Genomic DNA, 20,866 nt, shown 5'->3' with positions numbered 1-20,866 from the left:
GCTGAGCGCTTTAAACAGCAGCGCTCTACATGCACTGTGGAGGGGTGATAGCAAAGGGAAATTTGCAGTGTAACCCAAATTTATCAATTGAAGCTCCATCCTGCCAACATTCAGAGTTGGCATTTAACGCAGCACTGCACTCCAGGCACGACTAGCTAGAAAAACAAATAAATGCCAGCTGGCTTACACAGCTAGGATGGGAAATGTTCATCTGACTGAGCCAAAACAGTTTTGTATCCTGCTTCAGAGCCTCTCTGAGCTGAAGGTGTAATTGCTTTGCTGCCCTCTCCCATTTCAATAAGAGAAAACCCACACAAACCAGAATTATCAGCCCCAGAAACAAAAGAGATTCCCCACCAGCAAGCACTTCATATGGCAAAACTGCCAGCAGGTAAATGTTAACCGTGGCAAGAAGAATACTTGTGCAATCCAGATCACTAAAAGAACATATAGCATTAGTTTTTAAAGCACTGACTATTCTGAATATGCTTGTAAATGGGAAGCCATTGAAGTAGGCTGGTGCTCATGAGTCAGAAGGAGACAAAGTCACAGTGGTGGTCTGTTAACAACTTGGATCTGACAAATCCTATTTAGGCATGTAATTAAAGCCTGGGTTGTAATAAAATAGTTCCATTAAATATCCACCCTCTTCTAGTTTTCAATTAGCAACATGAATTTAATTAAAGGATATCGTTCCTGAACCAGAAATTTTTCTGCTGATTCTTTCAAGAATTAACATCAATTCTTTCTCTGTGGTCGGGGAAGGAGAATTACATTAGGGGTGTGTCTTTCTTAAAATATATCAAACAAAAAAATCTTTAGTTTTTTGATCCTGTATTTTGTGTATACAACCTGGTGCACAGACGCCTCCAAGAGAGGGATGCCTAGTGGATTTAAAACACTATCTGGATAGAACATTAAAATTGTCTATAATCATTACACTTTCGATTGATATAAATGATAGATTGGGCCAGCCCTGAAGAAGTAATTACTTACTGAAATCTATATGAACTCCAATGCAGGGATAACAAAGCAAGCAAGCAGAAAGGGAAGGAAGAAGGACAGTAGCCACAAAAATAAGTTATGTGGTTACTCAGCACTGATATATGCACATCATGGATTAATACTTGAAAAAATAATAAAACTACATAACTACTTGCGTATTTCCCTTGGTCTCTACACATAAGTATATAAATGTCTTGCAAGTAAAAAATGCTCATGCACTTCTTGGGGGTGCCTTAGCAGAAGTAAGTGTAGAAGAGGAAATCTAACACTGGAAGAGGCCACCTAAGCAATGTGGAGGTGGGCGCTGCACACGGGGCATGCGGAGAAGAGCTGGAACGGAGGGGCGGGAGGCACTAACTCAAGGAGCTCAAGGCTGACACCACTGTAGGGGAAAAGGAGGATGTGGAAGGAGAACAGACAGGTACAGAGAGGCTCTGGACTTCATGGCCATAAGTTACATGTCAGATCCCAGTAACAGAGACCTTAGAGTTGTCCTTAAATGTCCTTCTCCCCAGAGAAGGATGGGATTAGTCCCTTAGATGAAACTTACCAAGCACTAACCCGTCTCGAGGAAACTCCCATCTGGAGTCATAAGGCAGTTGCATTGGGTCCACATAAATATATTCGTGGCCATCAGGGCTGATAGACTCAATGACTCTCCATCTTATCTCATACCTTGGCTTCTGCAAAGCACAATTAATGCAAAACCAACCATTAGTTCTGGGCCTTCAAAGCAGATCAACAGGGCTCAACATCCAAACTAAAATACTTTTCTACATTACCTGTTTCCATATGATGACCAGGACAATCAATGAAATTATCACTATCACTAAGAGCACTAAGACTGCAGCAGCCACCGTTAGTTCCGATCGCAAGGCTGTGGAGTAAAAAGACAGACCATATTTTCCTCCTGAGCCACGAGGAACATGACACACACATAAGACATCCACCTCCCCCTACCATCGCAGTTCCTGTGTCCTGCAGATGTGGCAGGAGTAGTTCCTGGGGCTGGTGACTGTAAAGTCTTTCCAAGCCCAGAGCTTGGAAACCAAATGCAGAGATTGTCTAGAAGAACTTCCCATAGCCAGTGGCCATAAAGTGATAAAATTAATCATGCAACCACATAATAAACAAAAAACAGATGCACCATAAAGACCTGTAAAATGCGTCACCCTCAGATGTCCCACCCATTTTAATTTATTTTTAAGTGCAACAATTTGTGTTTTTATCTGCTAAAGCTGAACTGGTGTGTGGTAGAGAGGGGTCAGACTGGCTGCTGTAATTTCACAGAAGGACAAAGCAAACTCACTGGGAGCCACAAGCTTCAGTTCCCGAGTAACAGCACCAAGGTCATTCCTTGCCACGCATCGCACAGCCAGGGTTTCCTCTACCTTCTGGAAGGTCACCTGGCTTTTCACCATGTTTTTCTCATCCAGATGGGCTTCCATGTGTATATCAGAGATATTGTTAGTCAAAAGAGTCCATGAAGTGTCATTGCTGCACCTGTAGAGGAGAATGACAGGGGAAATGGAAGTTGGGAGTAGGTATGGATAAAGAAGAGTGAACAGAACAGCAGTAACCTTTCCCTATTTCTTCTGGCAATGATCAGTTTAAAGACCAGAAATGCTTAAGATGACCTCTGTCAAAAGTCTACATCTTTCTTCCCTCAGAATAATTTGCCTTATGATCCTCATTACTGCTGCCACTTTGAGGGCCTGACAATGCAGCCCAGCAGGTCTGGTACACATAGACCTTGGTTTCACTATGTAACCCATAGACGTATAGTAGGAAATAAGACCTCTATTTCTCCCTGAATCCTTAGTGTTGTATAAGGCTTCCTGGGGCAGGGCTAGGAGGACTATCGCCTCACCAGGCAGCAAGAGATTTTGGCAAAATGAGAGCAGAACACACCTGGGAGGTGTGGTCTCTTTCTCCCTGGTGGGTAACTTGCCAGGGAAAACCCTGCCTCCCGGCAGCCACAGAAGGAGCCAGTCTAGAACTAGGGAAAAATTGAGTAATTACTCCACATGTCTAAAATACTTTGAAAGTGAAAATTGTAATTAGGGGGGAAATAACTACAAGTGAAAATTTAGAGGCAAGCAAGAGTGTTAATGAGGCAGATGGAGCTATCTATGAAATGACAAGAACTCCCTGGTTGGAGGCACAGCTACTCCCTGAGATCCTTATTCAAACTGTGACTGTGAAATCTGCTGAGTTCGCTTCTCTCTTTTATGAGATAAACCTCCTGAATCAATACATTGTATCTTCTCCTACAGGATGCAATAGGAAGGGCACTGACAACCTCTCTTGAAATACAAGCAACATGCCTCTAAAAATAAAAAAAAAACATGTATAACACTGGTCCTTGATGAGGAAAACATGGTATGATAACTAACAATGTTAAGCTAATCAAGGATGCAACAAGTCATATTTTAGATAACAAAGCACCTGCTTTTCTTACTTTTTAATGTCCTTGCAAACCAGCCATTCCACATCAGGAAGCGGGGTCCCGTCTGCCAAGCACCTCACCGTCTGCCCTCCCGCAGAGCCATGGTGATCATCCACAAGGTCTAAGATTAGGGCTGGAACTGGGAAGGAGACAGGAGTTTGTTAAAATACTCATCAGGGTCTACAAATGCAGCCTGAAATTTCAGAGAAAACAGGACAGGTATTGTTTAGCTGACAGCTTAGCAACAGCTAGAAACCTGGACTTGTCCAGGAGGTCCTTAACTCCTGTAGGACAGAGTGGATCCTAAGCTAGAGCCACAAAAAGGAAGTGCTGCGGTTATGCCACGTCCTCATGTCATACTAAATGAGCTATCATCCCTGCTGTCAGCTGGAATAACTTAGGCAGGAGGATAAAGTTTCTTTTTGGCTCAAGGCCAGAGTCAAAGTGAAAGCCAGGAACAGGGTAGGAGAGCTCCAAGGACTCAGCATGCACGCACTCCTCCGGACACCCTGGTTTATGCCTTTCTTATCTCAATACTCCAGGGAATCTGATGTGTAAGTGGATCAAGTCTTTGCTGTGTGTTGTCAGTTCTGGTGGGCAAGGCTCTGGGGCTCCTTACCTTGTATTAGCAAGGAGAAGGTGTATCTTTTAATCTCATCTTCGTTTTCAGCCACCAAAGTATAGTATCCACTGTCTTCTTCCTTGGCTCGGATCAATTTTAATATACTCTGAAACCTGTAGAAATGAGAGGTTTTGCTTGTATTTTTAGGGCATGCATTAGGAAAAAATCTCTTTGGTGCAATATGCAATCTGGGTATGTGGAGATTATAACGTAGTGACATCTGGCATTTCTAGCATGCCTTTACACTAAAATCATTACTCAAATGGTAAATAACTACCAATATACAACTGAGAAAAAAGTGGGCACAGTTATATTTTGCAGGGATCTGACAAACCCCCTGATGTTAGTGGAAAGAGCTAGAAGTTATTGGCGTGGTCACATGTTGGAGGGACTGAGTAGGTTTAGCGCTCAGAAACCAAGTTTTCTATGGTTTGGAGAGGTTTGAGGGAATAAAAAGAAGCAGATTAGGCATCACCCTTCAGAGCAGAAAACAAATAAATTATTTTTAAATGCCACTGAGGAAGAAGCAACAAACTGGTGGAAAGAGAGCACAAGAGCAGTGCCCAGGTTTCTGGGGGAGAAACTCAAGTCAACATGGCAAAATAAGGGTCAGGAGAATATTTTTACCTTGTTTCCTGGACTCTGTTTGAACTAGTAACAATCTCAGTAAGATTTTCAATCAGAGTCACGTTATCCTTCAACCAGTACATTTTTGGAGCCGGGTACGCCTGCACATCGACGACAAAATTTTTTACTTCATGTAGATTGACAGCTTCCAGAGGGCTAAACTGAGGCTCCAGGTGAACAAACCCTTTGTCTGTAAAAAAAAAAGCCTTGCGTAAACAATGCTGTGCAGCTTCTTTCAAGAATGGTATTTTCCATCACATTAATAATTTTTGGACACTAAAATCAGACTATACCATGAACTGTAATGACTACTTTCTTATTTTCCTCAACCTCCTTTGTTGCATGCCGAGCAGTACATTCATAATCCCCTGTGTCTTTCACTGATGCCTCAGGAATGGTCAAAGTGTAAACCAGCTTCTGCGATGGGACTTTGATATCATCAAGTTTTATCAGACCTTTTTCTTTCTGTAGTTTGGAGAAGGAAAGAAAAACCTTACTTAAGTAACTGAGCTGAAAGTACACCGCGGAGGATCTATGATGCCACTGGCATGAGAGCAAATGTCTAAACCCTGTATGGCAGAAGACTTGTTTACTCATTCAGGGATGTATTTTTCAGCCACAGGCACAAAAGGTGTGTCTATGAAAATAGATCCTTTGTGGGGCAGGCACAGAATGGTGAGGAGGTTGAGAGCTGATATCTTGTTCACTCGAAACTAAATACCATTCAAAATTTGGGTGAGCAGCCCAAAAGAGTGTTCTACTGCTTACACACTACCTTCTCCTCAGATATAAAAGCTGTGGGGTTTTATTTTGAATTTTATTTGTTCAGTTCCCAAGAAATAGAGTGAGTCTTTATCCCCTCCACCAGACAAAAAGTAACCACTTGCTAGATGCTCTCAAAACAAGAATAATTTTTTTGGCAAGGAGGAGACTTCTGTGAGTAAAAGGATGGTGAGAATAGCAGACCATGTTATCGTGAGAGCCTGGAACAAAAAATATGCTGGGGATAGTTTTGGAAGGTGGCATATAGCAAAGAATATTATGTGTAACTTAGAAAATCAAACAAAACTTTCTAAAATAATTTTTCCTCTTGGGCTCTTAATTTACTTGAATAAAAGGTGGGATTTGGGGTCACAATTAGACAGTCACTTCAACTACTCCATCTCTTTAGTGACCAGACCTTTTACATGGGATACTCTGAAAATTGACTGGGACAGGCTCTAACAAATTTTTACTAAACAAAAATTTCCACTGCAGAAGGATGTTAAGCCAGTTCAAAAATTTCTGAGGTCGTCCAAAATTTTTAAGATTTTCTAACTAGGTGATTCTCATTAGTGAGTAGTTACTCACTAATGACTGTAAGAGTCATCTTAATTGACACCTGCATAATGAGGAACAATTAAGTCTATGAACTTGATTCTACATTGTCCTCTATTATGCCCAAAAATCCAGGGTTTAAGAAAGCCATTTTAGAGGTTCAGACCTCCAGCAGCACAGCTTTATGCAGATGTCCAGCACATTCCTAGATCTCTCTACGTCCACATTTCTTTTTTTGAACCAGCACAAGACCTGAGAGACAGCATTCCTCCATCAGAGGATGGACTCCTAGTCACACCTTACCCTCCTCTCATGCTTTGCATACTTACTAACAGCAAATTGTAACTTTTGGAACAGACTTTCTTTTGTGGTAATCTAAAAGTAAAAGAAATTGCTTTGTTTTCTCTCCTCAGCTGTCCTCACTCGTAGAAGAAAACACTATTTTACAACCCCACCTTCTTCCCCAATAAGTAACTACAAATATTCAAACCAAAAAAAAAGAGATATTTACCACTTTCCCAGGATAATTCCACTGTAAGTTAACCACCTCATTGTCAAAGACCACACAAGTTACTACGATGGTCTCGCCTGTTTTGTAGACAGTTTTAAGAGCTTCAATTTCAACTGGCAGCTGTGAAGTAGCTAAGAGAAAAGAGAGAGAGAGCAAACTTAGATTAAAGCAATATGCAGTTTTCACATGGTGCGATTTCCAGGGGAGATTTCCATTTCACTTCCTCTACTGAGGAATTACCTGGAAAATTCAGTGAAAGTACTACTGATTTAAACTGATATAAACTTTGTGTTTTTAAAGCATGAAGTGTACAGGCATCAAATTCAATACCACAAAGAATGATCTATGCTTAAAATGTCAATTAGAAGTTCCTATCTCAAACACCTTTCTGAAAAGGCATTTGGTATAAAAGCAATTTCCCTTTTTGAAAATCACTGACTGTCTTTAAGAATCCATTGCTGGCCAATAAAAGCCTTGACTTCAAAATATTTGAATCATGCTGTTTTTCAGACTACCAAAGGTCCTACGATTCGAAGCCACTGGGAAACACCAGTCTTTTAAGTTACATTTCAGCAAACAGGTTGAAAATACATGGATTACAAAAAACTCCTCTTGCAACTATTTGGGAGAGGAGATAAAGTTAAGGACACACTATTCTCATCAAAACTGTATGTAACTGCTAAGTAAACTAGCAGCTAAATAACTAGCAATACTGCCACAGGAGCAAGAAGCTCATCATCAGGAAATTATTTGATATAACCCTGTGGTGCTGGTGCCAATAGGGCTCTTACAATGTGAGGAAAGAACTGGGCTGAACATTATTACTTTTTTTTTTTTTAATGAACAAAAATAAATACCTCTTAAAATATAGATGAGGAACTCATCAGACTTGAACTCCACGCCTTTAACCATTGTTTTGCACGTATATGACCCTGCAGCGAAATTCCCTATGAAGCCTTGTTTACTGTCATAGAAAGCATAGACAGCCTTGTCTAAACTGTTAACTAATGTCACTTGAGCATTTGGGTCACTTGTCCGACAAGGGATAACGGTGGGATCACCTTCTTCTACTAGGATGAACTGGTCTTCTGGTATAGAAGGAACAAAAGGCATGTCTGAGTCTGTAAAAAAAAAAAAAAAACAAACAAAACCAAGAGGTAATCAGATGCTATCTTTTTTGCAGTAAGTCCACGTACAAGAACTGGATATCACTGACTGCTTTTAGATTGTAACTGAAACTCGTACAGTCCATTACTCCACTTTTTCAGAGGTAGGACATGGTAACTGCATGCAGTATCTCAGTTTTGCTGTTTGTTGTGACAGGTACCAAGGCATTTGACCCAAGCACTGAACAGGAAGGGGCTTGAGCTCCTTCGTGACAATTCAGGATGCAGAATGAAAAATACAAAAGACCCCCACCCCCCAAAAAAAATACCGCTAAGCATTATCATTCCCCTTAGACCTGGTTCTGAGGTATTTCTATGGTGAGGGTAAAAGGATATTAAATGACAAAAAGCAGGAAAATCACTACTGGGTGTGAAAACATTCATGCAACTGCTGGGGACCAAAGTAAAGACAAATTCACTTTATCATACACAATTCTATCAACATACATGTACAGCAAAGATCTTAAGGTAGAATTTGTACTTAAATGTCCTATTTTTATGACACAAGATTTTGCTCTGAGGTGCAACATTCACTGCACACAAAAATGTATTAAAGATCCTGCCTTTTATTGGCACAAATCACTCACCTTCTTCAGTTAGATTTTTTTTCCTCTGGTAATAGCAGCTGTCCCCTAACCAATATATAAGCAGGGGGGAAAAAAAAGTAGAAAAAAATGCAAACACTTTCAATGTCAAAAACTAGAAATTAGTTTCATGTTGTTTATGTTGAACACCATTAAAGCCACATTTCATCAAAAATAGTACAAGGCTCTTATCTTCATGGATTTCTAACATGTCCAACGTTACAGTTATGAGACATAGTTAATTATGGTCACAGCATGTGGTTTTCAAAGTATGGTATTCAACCAGAAGAAAAGCTAACAAACACCTGGTAGTTTTACTTCTTTTAAAGTCAACAAAATACATGCCAGCTTTTCTATCTGGCCAATCCAAAGTCTGAGTTTAAAACATAATTGCATAACATATCCAACTTAAAAAGCACAGCCCTCAAATTATCTCCATTTGGCCATTTGGAATAAACAAATAATCCCTGCTAGCCTGGAGCTTCTGTGCAAAGCTTTATAATAAAATTTAATAAATAGCAATCTAAATCCCTCCAACAAAAGACTTTCTGCTGCGCTGGCAGGCTCTTTGTAGCAATATTCCAAACACAGCGCTCCATCCCAAACATGCTGCCAACTCCATGTATTCATTTTCCCACTGTAATTTAAAACAGAAACAGGATTCACCTAGCTTGGTTTTCTGTGTTAGTGAAAATAGGATATTGTGTGAAGTCTCAACATAATCCTCCTTGGCTAAAGTGGGTTGCTGCCACCCATTGCCCTCCTAATTCATTGCAGGAAAAACAATTGTAAGGACAAAGTCTATAGTGCAAACAGAAACATTCTCTCTAATTTGGAGAAAAGGATATGTTTCTGCATTTATGACAACTTGATGGTTAGTGAGCGGAAAAAATTACAGGGTGTCTCTGCCCTGCAAATCTGGCAGGCTGATATCTAGAGGCATTTAAAAAACCAAACCAAAAAGCCCTCTTGAAGAAATCTTGTTTCTTGTCTTTGTATTCCTTCACAAGTGAGTTACAAGGCTGCTGGACACCAACAAAATTTTCTGTTGATACAGCTAGACCTGTTTGGAAATCGAGATACATGTGCCAAAGCCTGCAGCCTCTGTTGAAGCATCTTCTTGCTTCAAGAATGAATAGAAATGCTTTATGTTTGTAGTGGGAAATGGAGTAAGTCTTGGAAGAATCACTGTCCTTGAATCACACATTGTGAACTGCAAAAACTTAATGCCACTGCAAAATTGCCTCTAAAGTAAGGCCCGTTAGTGCTTTCTGACTTTTTCCACTTCTGCAGTCTTCCTGCAGTTTCAGACATCATCTCCTTCACATCATACTGCAGTTTTGCAGGATGATTTGCAATCTCTCTTTCGTTTCCTCTTCAAAATATTTACTACAAATCTAGGGGCTTGATCTTACCTGGCCCTGCAGCTGTGCCACTCATTCCCTGAACCCCAGCCAAAGCCAACGAGACATCCAGACAGGGCTTTACAAAGGCAGCAGTTGTTCCTCAGCCTCTGCTGCCTCTCTCAGCTACGACAATAAAGATCTTCATCCCATGGATAGCATGGAAAGCCTTTAAATGCGTTTCCAGTTGGAACAAGGGGGCAAAGCTGGGGATATGTATTCCAGAAAAGAAGGGATGCCATTTCTTTTGGGTCCAGCGGGTTTTCCACCACTAAAGAGAAAGGTGGCCCAGAGCCTGGGAAGGCTCTGTTTGCTTTGAAAATTACAGGGCACTTCATGGCAGCACCATATTTTTAATCTTGCGTCAGACTGGCCAGCAGTAACACTTCTCGTTTCACCCTCCCTTGTGACAGCCACCCCCACCAAGACATTTCTGTTGCTTTACGCTTCCCAGGCCCTGTGCACATGTGAGCATTTTCCAGTTCTTGGTTCAAGCCTAATTCAGGTTAAGACCAAGATATGGCCTTCCTCATCTGACAGCTGCTTGACATGGCACTGGTTTGGTCAGTACACATCCCAAAACATCCACCCAAATCATGCCTGAAAAGACCAACATTGATGTTAATCCCTGCCCAGAGCCAGGCAAACCTGAAGGCTGGACACACTCCCACAGCTGAGCTGAGGCTTACCCACCAAGGTCCACTGCCCAGCCTCTCATGGTCAGAAGACCTCAGCTCTGAAGCTGCAAATTCATCCCTATTCTTGAGAACTAAAACTCTTACCAAAAAAAGTAAAAACTAATCGAAAGAAAGAGGAACATATCCATAGACTCACAGGGGCTGGTCTGGATTTACACGTTAGGAAATCGCCCTGGGTCTTTTCTCTTTCTCTGGCAGCAAATGGCCACCAGCAATATGCTGCTTCTGAACATCCACAGTTCAGCCCTCCCATCAAACCTCCAGGTATGGCTGTGGCATCCCCCACTTACCAGGAACATAGATGTAGATGTCCTTCCCTTCCACTTCCCCATCCTCCACTTGAGTGTGGTTATAATAGCAAACATACAAGCCCGTATGAGCGGCTGAGGCATTTCCTACTTCAAGCACTGTCACGAAGAGGCCACTGTTGTTTTCTTCATGTCTAATGTCTATCCTGTGGCTTCCCTCGGTCACTGGGTACTGCCAGCTCACTTCACTGTCTCCAGAGCATTTGAGTGTGAAATTGGAATTCAGCTGTACCACCATTTCATTCCTATTGGGAACAATAGTCGGCAGAGGAAGCTGGCAAAGTGTTAGGAATGGTCCTGCAAAAAGACATGAATAAATAGCATATGATCACACAGAACAGCCTCAGCGGGGGGATGTGAAAGAAAGCAGAGTGGATCCAGAGCAGCTGTTTTTCTGACCATTTCAGACATGCTGATATACCAGGAAATTTGCCCTTGTTAATAGTCAGAGCTTTGCCCAATGGAAGGCAAACCACTTCCCTTTGAAATGCTAAGTGTTTGCTTGCTGACGTCTGTTTGTCAGGTCAAGAGGTGAGAGACAGAGGTGAAGTTAGAGATGGCTCCCAATCCACACCTCAGCTTCCCAGCCCCAAATGCGGGCACAGCTCTGCTGTGGACCAGTGAATGCCACACCCTGGCTGCTGGGTCACGGGCATCTTACAGGTCCTTACAGCAACGGTCAGGAAAACAGCAGTTCTGTCAGCTTTTGAGTAAGCTTGCAAATGAAAGTTAGAAACCCCTTCCCAAGACCAGCACCTGCATTTTACATCTGGCTTCTATTTCTGCAAAGGGCCAGAGCAGGGGCTTAGATCCAAAATTTGTGTATCAGGTCAACCTCTAGCCAAAATGTACAGAGGTTTATAGCCAAATAAAACTGCAATTCGCTGAACGAGATGTTGTAGGTGTCACAGGTTTTCAGATGCAATCTACAGTTAGAGGCTCAGATTTGTAAGCCCAGGTAATTTGTAGCGGGACTGGTGCAGGTCCAACTCCCAGAAGGAAAGTTAGAGGATCCACACCCTAAGGCCTACAGGAAAAAATGAGGAATCCACCAGGGAAACAGATTTGCTGTTTCAGTCTATGAAATGACCCATGCAAAACAGATAGGGTAGTCCATGATGAACAGACATTTAGGCCCATGGCGTGAAAGTGGTTTCTGTGCAATAAACCAGCAGCAGGAACCCAGACTGTCTTTGAAACCAGTTTCTCAATCCTGCATGTGTTATCTCAGTCTACAGGCCCTTTCTATATTTGGCACCCTGTGACAAACTCTGCCCTCCCCTCCCGGCACCATTCGCTCGGCAGATGTTGGGATGCTCGGCAGGCAACCCTGGCGAGTGCGGTTCGGTGATGCGGCGTGGGAGGATGCGGGGAGCCCACACAGGCAGCCTTGCCTGCACCACGCTGCTGGAGACAGCTGGAGGTAGGCAGGCTCACTTTCCCTGCACAGGCAGACAAGCCAGGAAGGAGGTTATAGCAGCTGTAGGGGTGCCAAAGTGGCCAGCACGGGCCAGCAAAATTACCATCTTCTCAGTAATTCTTGTCTCAGCCTACCAAAGGGATGGCCAGAAAAGTCGAGCCTGTAGCCAACTGGCAACCATTTGGCATTTGTTATCATGGGGACAAGGAAAGCAAGCTTAAATAAGGATTTACAAAGGAGTAGGAGCGGAGAGGCTTAGAGGCTTGAGGAACATTACCTGTGAGAAAACATCCCAGTATCAGGAACGTCCATGGGGAAGTACCCATAGCTACCAACAACTGAAACAGAAAGGAGAAGGCAAGAGGGATCCAGTTAATGGACTGACAACAGGAATGAGAGTTTGCAGGACCTCTTTCCCGCAGTGCCCTAGCGCAGCATCCCCAGCACTCCACATGGTGCCACGGAGAGAAACAGCTCAGGCACCCCGCCTCGCTCCCACAGCCCATTAAGGCATGTGCCACTGCCTCCCGCGGGGTACGTGAGGCCACGGACACATCACCACCATGGGGAATGCAGCTAAGGCATCATAACACCTCCTCTCCATTGGCAGTGTAAGGAGCCAAGTCCTAGTACATCCCTCTCTCAAATACCCTTCAAGCAGCTCTGATGCCCATGGCAGCCTCCAGGACTGAGGCCACAGAAACAGCCCTGCACATAGGTAGTACCCTCACAGACATCAGTGAGGATGCAATGGCTTTATACAATAAGTTCTGGTCTTTTAGCTAGAAGCAGCTTTTATGGGAGAAAAAGCATATTTAAAAGCTACTTTTATTACAAATAGTACAATCCTGAGTGATATTTTTGTTTTGCCATTGTACATATGAGTATATATAGCTTTCTGAACACAATGCAATACAATAGTGTTTATTGCTTATTTAGCAAGAATTTCCTTGATCAAGAGACATGCTATTTAAAATGCATGCTGAAATTTTCTAATGGAATAAATCCACAACAGACTGTAGGCCAGCACTGCCGTTCACAGAACATCTCTTCCCCTCACCCCCAGTGTAGAGAGTCATGGATCATATGCGATAATTTGAGCTTTCAAACACATAATCCTAAGGCATCAGTCTTGAAGAGGCAGCAGTAGCAATAAGCATATATGTAATTTTTGTGCCATCTAATGACATTTCTGCTTAAAACCCTCAAGCAGCCTGCTTGATAATTTCCAAAGGAGGAGCTTCTACAACCCCTGCTCCCATTGAAATCAATGGACTTTTTGTTGGTGACTTTAATAGTAACTGGATTTGGCCCAAAGCCAATATAGATTAAAAAATGTCTGCACGGAAGGACCCCTAATCTGAAACACAGACCAAGGAGTAAAATAAAGGATGATGTGCCAAGACAGGGACTACTTTTCAAAGGTTCTGGAGAATTTCTGTTCACCCTCTGGAATTCAGCTCCCGATGCTGAGATAGGAAAGCACGTAAGTAATCCAGTTATTACGACTATGGGAGTTAAATGCGTACAAGATGCCAAGGAGGGTTTCTGAACCAGTCCCTCTTTCCTCCTGCAACATGCAGAGCAGACAGCGCACTTCTGCAAAGCAAAAAGCATTTGACGCACCAATCAAACATAAAGGTCTCAGAAGCAGGATCAGAAAATTTACAAACTACCAACCCCCAAAACCATGTACAAACAACCTCGGCAATTCAGCTGACAACATTCCATCAGAGACAAGGCATTTTGCCTATTCTTCAATTAGCAATAATTGCCATGTGTTTATGTATCTGTCTCCCATTGATAACAGACTCTCGGACATCAAAGAAGTCCCTCTGGCTCAGCCTCTTTATTCATTTTTATCACATTTATATCCTGTAATTTTTTTCTGATAAAGTAACCCACTGTAAATCTTGAAAGACTCACCATGGTCTGCTTTATTGATCTGACCCCTAACCTCCCAAGATCCACCAGACAATGTTACCCCGCTGGCTGCCAAGTTTCCTTCTGCCTTTTCTCTCTGAAAAGGCAGATCTCTCCCCCTTTCGTGTTGTTTTTGCAGACTATTCAGTGCAAGTGATGCAGCACAGAAGGAAAAAAACACAAAGCTAGCTCAGCTCTTGCACATCAGTCCGCAGAAGCTCTGCTGAAGTGGCCTTACCCCGTTGCAGAGCTGTGTGTGTAAGTGAGGAGGGAAGCCCTGTGACTATACTGATATAAGTACAGGTGATGGCATTTCCAAAGTGCTATTTCCAATTTGCTGTCTTGGGTGGGCTGCCACAGAAATCAATAAGAGCTGAGTGCCTCAATCTACCGTTGCATTTTAAAAACACAAGGACTTAACTAAATTTGTGTTTTCCAGCCGGCTGTTCTTTCACAACCCAGAGCTTTGATCTTTCCTCAATGACCCGTTAATCTCAGCAAGACCCAGAGCAACCCTTCCTCACTGTGAAAGACAGAATAATGTACTAAGGACTCACCATCACCTGTACTCAAAACCTATTTGAATTGGATTTAATTACATTGTGCATCCAACTTAAGCATGCTGGAGTCCCATCGCCAACGTATCCTCACCCACCAGTGCTGGAGTCAACATTTAATGCAGGTCCAATTTCACACTTCTGGGCAAAAGAGAGTGTACTCATTCCCACAACGCCCAATGCTTACCATTTTTTTGTTTATTTATGATCACCTAAGTTTTTTGTATGCACTTATTTGCCTTGTTAACCTTCCTTATGACAGAGCAGTCCTCTTTGTTCCAAATCACCTAAATCTCAGCCCTGAATAAATACACCAGGTTCAGTTCCTATCACTGCACCATCAAGCCATAAATTGGTGTAACCTCACTGAAGGCGGTAGATTTACGCAAGCTGAAGACCAGTATTGACAGCAGACATACAACATAAGTTTGAGCCAACCTTAATTCCTTGCATACCTTGAACATTGCTAGCTAAAATAGAAACATGGTCTTCTATAGTGAAAGCTATGTGATGCCATGAAGGGTTTGCCAAACTCTGCAGGGGAGGCTGATTGCCCGAGGTAAAACAGTCATTGCATCTACTTTGACCACTGGCTTCTCAAAGGATCTGACTGAAATTTTGATATCTCTTTTGTGTGCTTCAGTGATAAAAAAATCAGGAAAAGAACATCTGAAGAACTGTTATCAGCAAGGAGTCAATCTTCCAAACACTCACTGCCAAGCACTGGCTTCCTACCAAGAAGGGTTTCATTGACTGCACCATAGAAGACGAAGTAAAATCAACATCCGGAAAGCCAATGGAAATACGTGTTTAGAAAATGATGCTACTCCTAGGTGATTTCTTTACATGACCTAGGGAGAAAGCACCTTGGTGGACCAAGAAGAGCCAATTGTATGTATTTTTTTCATACTGCTGTAAATCAAAGACCTCTTTCAGGACAGATAATTAGCCCATCTACCAGAAGACCGGAGACTAACAGACATCTCCTGCCAGCAGCCCAGTCACTACAGTTCATCCTCTTGGCCACAGGATGGCAATGTTGATCCACATTAATGAGCCAAATGTCTTGTCGAGCAGAAGCGCTAGTCTTCAACGTAGCTAATGGAATCTAAACTGGGTCCCCTGAAACAACTTAAAATTCAAATTTCTTATATTTTAATCTCATGCGAGTCCACCTATTAAAAAAAAACAAAACAAACTGGTGCCTATTATTCTGTGTTTACATAAGGGTTGCAACAGTAGTTGGATTACAAAGCTTGCCACACGATGATGTGATTATCTTTGTTACGAGATGGCAGGATAATTTTGGTGGTGATCTTGTCAGAGCGGCAGTCTGTCCTTCTGAGAAGACTGATCTTTTCCAGGAAGAGCTAACACCAGCCCAGGAAAAGAGAGGAACATTTCCTCCTTGTCATACATGTCACTAGCTGAACATAAAAGTTCAGCCAGGACCTCCTGCAATATTTCTTGGTTCTCAATTCCCAAATTGCAAACTCAGTTATCTGCAAGAGCAGAGCTGCCCTGCAGTGGTAACCAGCGGGTCTGAAGGTTTTACTGGGGAAAAGTGCAAGCAACACAAGGAAGTTTCTTCAGTGGAAAAGACTGGCATAAATTTTGTCCTAAAATGAGATTTGTTCCACATCCCTTTATAAGTCTTTGCATCCAGCATAGCCTGTATGCAGGACTACACACCACTACTAGCCCAGTGCTGGGCTCCTGCAGTGCACTTCGGGCTCTGCAGGACACGCAGGACATGCAGTTACCCAGGGAGCCTTCCAGTCAGCCCTGATTCTTCAGCCTAGCCCTCAAGGACAGACTCCACCACTCCAGGAACGAAAGGTGGGGGGGAAATCCACAAAGTCTAAATTTCCCCACTCGGTCCAAAGACTATTTTCCAGACTGTCTCAGGAAACAGACAAAAAGACTGGTACTTCCAAGGAATAGATCTCACTTAGGTTCTCAGGATCAGACCAAAGAACACCTCAGAGCCCAACTCAAGTGCTCAGAAGCAGTGTCTGAACACACCGATCCATCTCTGTTGACCTCAGGGGCTAGGAAGCCTAGCTGTTGCAAACTTTTCCCTTAGGTGCCCATGCAAAGATTTTTTGGCTTGAAAGGGATGAGTCAAGCAGGAGCACAAGGCAAGAGGGAGAGAAAGGATTGATTGCTTACTTGCTTGCTTTTTTTAAATTATCACCAATTCTTGCCACCACCAGGAAAAATAACATCTCAGAAGTTATTCCCTGCTCTTTAAAACAAGTGAAGCTAACATCTTCTATTAAAATTTTCAGAGTTCACATGCAGAAGTAGTGCCATTGTGGCCATGATGATCTAAGGATGCAAGCGAGGCGAGGCTTGTATAAGGGTATACATTTCACCCTCATTTGTAGACCAAGCAGTATAGCTGGAAATAACCTGCAGGGCCTGGGGTATGCAAGGCTTTTTCTGTCTATATACATTGTACTCAAAACCTAGCTCGATACTGTAGTAATGTGGAGAGGTATTTTATTAAAATATTTATTACTTCCTGCTCGCTTGAAATGTAATACTTGCTTGAAATGTAATATTACGCTCACAGCACATGAAGACTTCCCATACTTCAACAAGCAAATAACAGCAAAGATGGCCCCAGTGTCCAAAGGCAGACAGACTGGCACACCTCCTGCCCCTTGGTGCCTGGCGAGGAGTACCAGAACAAGGGGTTTCATTCTAAAGCAGTGGGAGAACGCCTGCAGGCTGGGAGAGCTGGTTTGCCTCTGGACTCCTAAATCCCAGTGCTTTGTGCGGTCTCATTTTTCTTCAAACTTTTTTTTCCCCCAAAGTTTTGAGGTTGGCTAAACCACTGTTTGGCTGAGGGCCTTTCTAAAATGCTCTTTGTTAACTAGAAGCTAAAACTGAAGTCCCTTGCTGGGAAATCTTTCCCTAGCATTTCCAGACCCAGAGTTAAAAGTCAGATCTCCACAGTTCATATTTTGATCAGCCGATGACAGAGGAACCTTTGATGCCCGTTTCCTTGCTTTGAACCTGCCTCTTGCCCCATCCAGGGGCACAGAGTTATGGCAGCCGAGCTGGGACCCCAGCTGGGCTCTGCATCGGCCCTAGGAGATGCCGAGGGCGTAACAAGCCACCCCCTTCCCCGGGTGCTCCCTGTCGGGGAAAGAGCGAGCCGCCTGCAGCCAGCCAGGGCTGGGGTGGAGATGGTGGGAGGGGGTTACATGCACACGCTCCAGCCCCCATCAGGCTGCAGGCGCTTGCCAGACCCTGCCTGCCCACGGGGAGCCCAAGCGGCAGCCCCCAAGGAGGGGGGAAGCCCCGCTACCCCTCTGTCCGCGGCCCCTCGGCGGAGCCCGACAGCTAGAGCCACTGCGGGTCAAAGGCTGCCCGGGACACCAAGCAAACCTAGCTGAGATGGCAGCTCCCAGCCACTTCGCTGTTTGTCTGGGAAACAATAGGAAAGCTTTTGCCAAGCTGGAGCGATTTTGGTTTTTTCTTAATGCGAGGTAGCCAGGAAAAAGAAAAGCGGGATAGGGGAGATGGAGAAGGGCAGCGCGAACCCGTGTTTCCCTCTGGAGCTGGCTAACTCTGCTGGCACTGCCACCCGGGGCTTCTTCTCCAGCCCTCTCAGTCGGGCGAGGCACAGACCCCGAGGGCGCGGGAGTCTCGGCAGGGGGGACAGACGTTGTGCCCCGGCTCGATGGGTGGGTACCAAGGGAGAGCGACATGCCCACAGCCCCGGGGACGGCTCCGTCGGTCTCCACCCGCGCCGAGGCGATGCCCTGCCTGCCCCGGGCATGCGGCCTCGGGCCCCGGAGGAGCTCCGGGGAGCTGGAGCGCTGCAAGAGACGCGCCGAAAATGCCGTCGAGGGGCGCTGGAAACGTGCCCCCGGCGCGGGCGGGGGCCAGGGCATCGCCCCCGCCTCTGCCCCGCAGCCGCCCGCCGGGATGCGGGCAAGCCCCGGGGGCTGGCGGCTGCGCCCCGGGGCTGCTGCTGCCGCCTCGCTAGATGTGTCGCTGCTGGCTCCAGAAAAAGCTGTCCAAGTCCTGTTCTCTGGAACGGCTCCTGGGCCGCGGGATCCGCGTCCAAAAATGTTGAGCAATGCCGCGAACGGCCAAAAAGCCATTTCCTACTTGCTTTTAGGACTTTTCCAGGGGACTCCAGCCTGGCAGAGGCTGGCAAGTTTGCAGCCTCCGCGCTTGACAAAATCCAAACGGTGGCCGCGCAGGCTTTGCCCTCCCCCGGGGCAGGAGGCGGTGGGCTCCAGCGGTCCGGCGGGGCGTGCGGCAGGGCTGGCGTTCCCGTTGCGAGAGGGGGCTGCAAGCTGGAAAGGCTCCAGGTACCAGTCCTGCCTACATTCAGCATCTTCTTTTCCTCTGAGACGTGTAAAAAAAAGGCTGGGCGCGCAGGGATGGAGACAGTGTTGCCTTGGGAGGAGTGCGAGGGAGGGGGTGTCTGTGCCCCCGCCCGGGGTCTCGGGGCAATTTAGGCTACCCGGTGAGGGGGAGTGAGGTGAGGAAGTGAGAATCTGAAGGTGGTGAAAAACAAAGGGTGGGGGAAGGGAGGGGAGAGCGGCGGGGTGAAGGCAGCAAGGGATGCGAGAAGATGGGGAGCCTCTGAGCGCGACCCTACCTTACTTTGTCGGTGCGGGTCCCCCCGGGCGGGCACCGCGGCTGCCCGCGGAGGCCCGGCGGGTCGCTCCCGCCCCCGCGGCAGGAATGCGGCGCGGTGGCCCCCGCCGTCCCAATGTGTTTGTCATTAGCGCTGCTCGCCGCCGCGCCCCGACGGCCCGCCGAGCGCCGGCTCCTCGCTCCCCTCCGCGGGGGCCGCCCGCCCGCCGCCCCCCGCGCCCCGCGGGAAGGAGCACCGCCGCCCGGCTCAGAGCATCGGGGAAAAAAGGGGGAGGGGGGAAACCCCAAACCAACAACAAATAAATAAAGGAGGAGAAAGAAAAGAGGAAAAAAAAAAAGAAGCGGGAGAAAAGGTGAAAAAAAGAAAAAGGTGGGGAAACTGCCCCTCACCTCTTACCTTCTCCTTTATAATCCGCAGCCCCAGTCCTGCAGATTGTAAAATATCCAAAATAGGTCCACGTCTTTTGTGACTTTCCCCTCTCAGCCGCGCTCTTTCCCTCCCTTTCGCCCTCCCTCCCGATCCGACTGTAATGGTCTCACAAACCGCGTCCCGTAATTGATTCAATGTTATAGTCCATCCTTCCAAAACTAATCATTTGCTTTAAGTAAATAGCTGTCAGGAAATGAAGCCCCCCCTCCGGCCCCTTCAGAATAAGAGCCGCCCTGGCTCGCCCGGCGCCCCCAGCCCCGCGGCCGGAGGCGGGCGCGACGGCGGGAGGCTCTTACGCAGGCAGGGGGGCCAGTCTCTGCCTCCAGATTTCACCAGCCTTGCAGGGGAGGGGGAGGTTAGCCATATGGCAGGGGCGAGGGGGAGGAAAGGGGGAAGCGGAGAGTTTTGCACGGCAGGGGGAAAAAATAAAAAAAAATAAAAAAAAAAAACTACAATCAACCAACCCAAAAAACTTTCATGCAAACTCCGAGTGCTCCCAATTTCATGAATGAGCCTTCCCTCCTCAGACCCTCCAGGCCGGTGGGGCGCCGAGCTCGGTGTCCGCGGTCACAGTGTGAGTTTATGGATGGGAGTTTGATCTGGAAACGAATTTTCGGCTTCCTCGTGTCCTTTGTACACCACTGAGCTCGGGCTTGGGCTAGAGAGCTGGATGGACGGCAGTGAGCCAGCCAGAAGCAGGAGGCACTGAGAGAGAGGGGGAGAGCCGAATCACTAGCATTTGTGAATGAAAGACACAACGAAAGGTAATCTTCGCCAGGAGCCAGCCCTCCCGAGCCCCGCTGCTCCGACGGGACCGGGAAAGCTCTTCTCTTCTTCTCCACCTTTGCTTTGCCCAGCGCAAAGAAATCCCAGTAATAACCGAGGCGGGGGGCACGGCGAGGGCCGGAGGTGCCTGCGGAGGCGAGGGCAGCGCACGGCCGAGCCCGTCCTCTTTGAACACGCTCCAGACGGAGCTTTGATCCCCGCCGGGGAGCCACCACCGGGTATCTCTGCTTTGTTGGCCGTCGCTATCTGCTGGAGATAAGGGGTGGCCGAGGGAGCTGCCCTGGCAGCCCTTCTGCTGCAGGCTCCGTGCGGAAAGAGGCGAGCGGGGCCGGCGGGGCGATGCGGCGGCCGCAGGAGAGGGGGCAGTGCAGCCCCAGGAAAGGAGCGGCGGGGGAGGCCCCTGCCCGCCTGCCTGCTCCCCTGCCCGCCTGCCT

General features: G+C 46.0%; 1 protein-coding gene across 2 annotated transcripts in view; it reads right to left on the bottom strand.

The window, feature by feature from the left end:
* PDGFRA (platelet derived growth factor receptor alpha) overlaps positions 1-20,133 on the bottom strand; it is a 35,535-nt gene extending 15,402 nt beyond the window's left edge. The window contains exons 1-12 of one of the 2 annotated variants that reach the window (XM_064449437.1): positions 20,111-20,133; positions 12,388-12,448; positions 10,673-10,987; positions 7,389-7,652; positions 6,532-6,662; positions 4,997-5,168; positions 4,704-4,893; positions 4,074-4,189; positions 3,467-3,593; positions 2,315-2,508; positions 1,788-1,882; positions 1,556-1,688 (exon numbers count right to left, since the gene is read on the bottom strand). In XM_064449437.1, coding sequence (XP_064305507.1) covers positions 1,556-1,688; positions 1,788-1,882; positions 2,315-2,508; positions 3,467-3,593; positions 4,074-4,189; positions 4,704-4,893; positions 4,997-5,168; positions 6,532-6,662; positions 7,389-7,652; positions 10,673-10,987; positions 12,388-12,448; positions 20,111-20,125 — 1,813 coding nt within the window. In that variant the 5' untranslated portion in view covers positions 20,126-20,133. Of the gene's footprint in view, positions 1-1,555; positions 1,689-1,787; positions 1,883-2,314; positions 2,509-3,466; positions 3,594-4,073; positions 4,190-4,703; positions 4,894-4,996; positions 5,169-6,531; positions 6,663-7,388; positions 7,653-10,672; positions 10,988-12,387; positions 12,449-19,613; positions 19,739-20,110 lie in introns of those variants that run through there. The other variant, XM_064449438.1, reaches the window with a different exon arrangement.
* Positions 20,134-20,866: the final 733 nt, after the last annotated feature.

The sequence above is a fragment of the Phalacrocorax carbo genome, chromosome 4 (assembly GCF_963921805.1).
Source record: "Phalacrocorax carbo chromosome 4, bPhaCar2.1, whole genome shotgun sequence".
Classification (NCBI taxonomy): Eukaryota; Metazoa; Chordata; class Aves; order Suliformes; family Phalacrocoracidae; genus Phalacrocorax; species Phalacrocorax carbo.
This window is presented reverse-complemented; position numbering and strand designations above follow the sequence as displayed.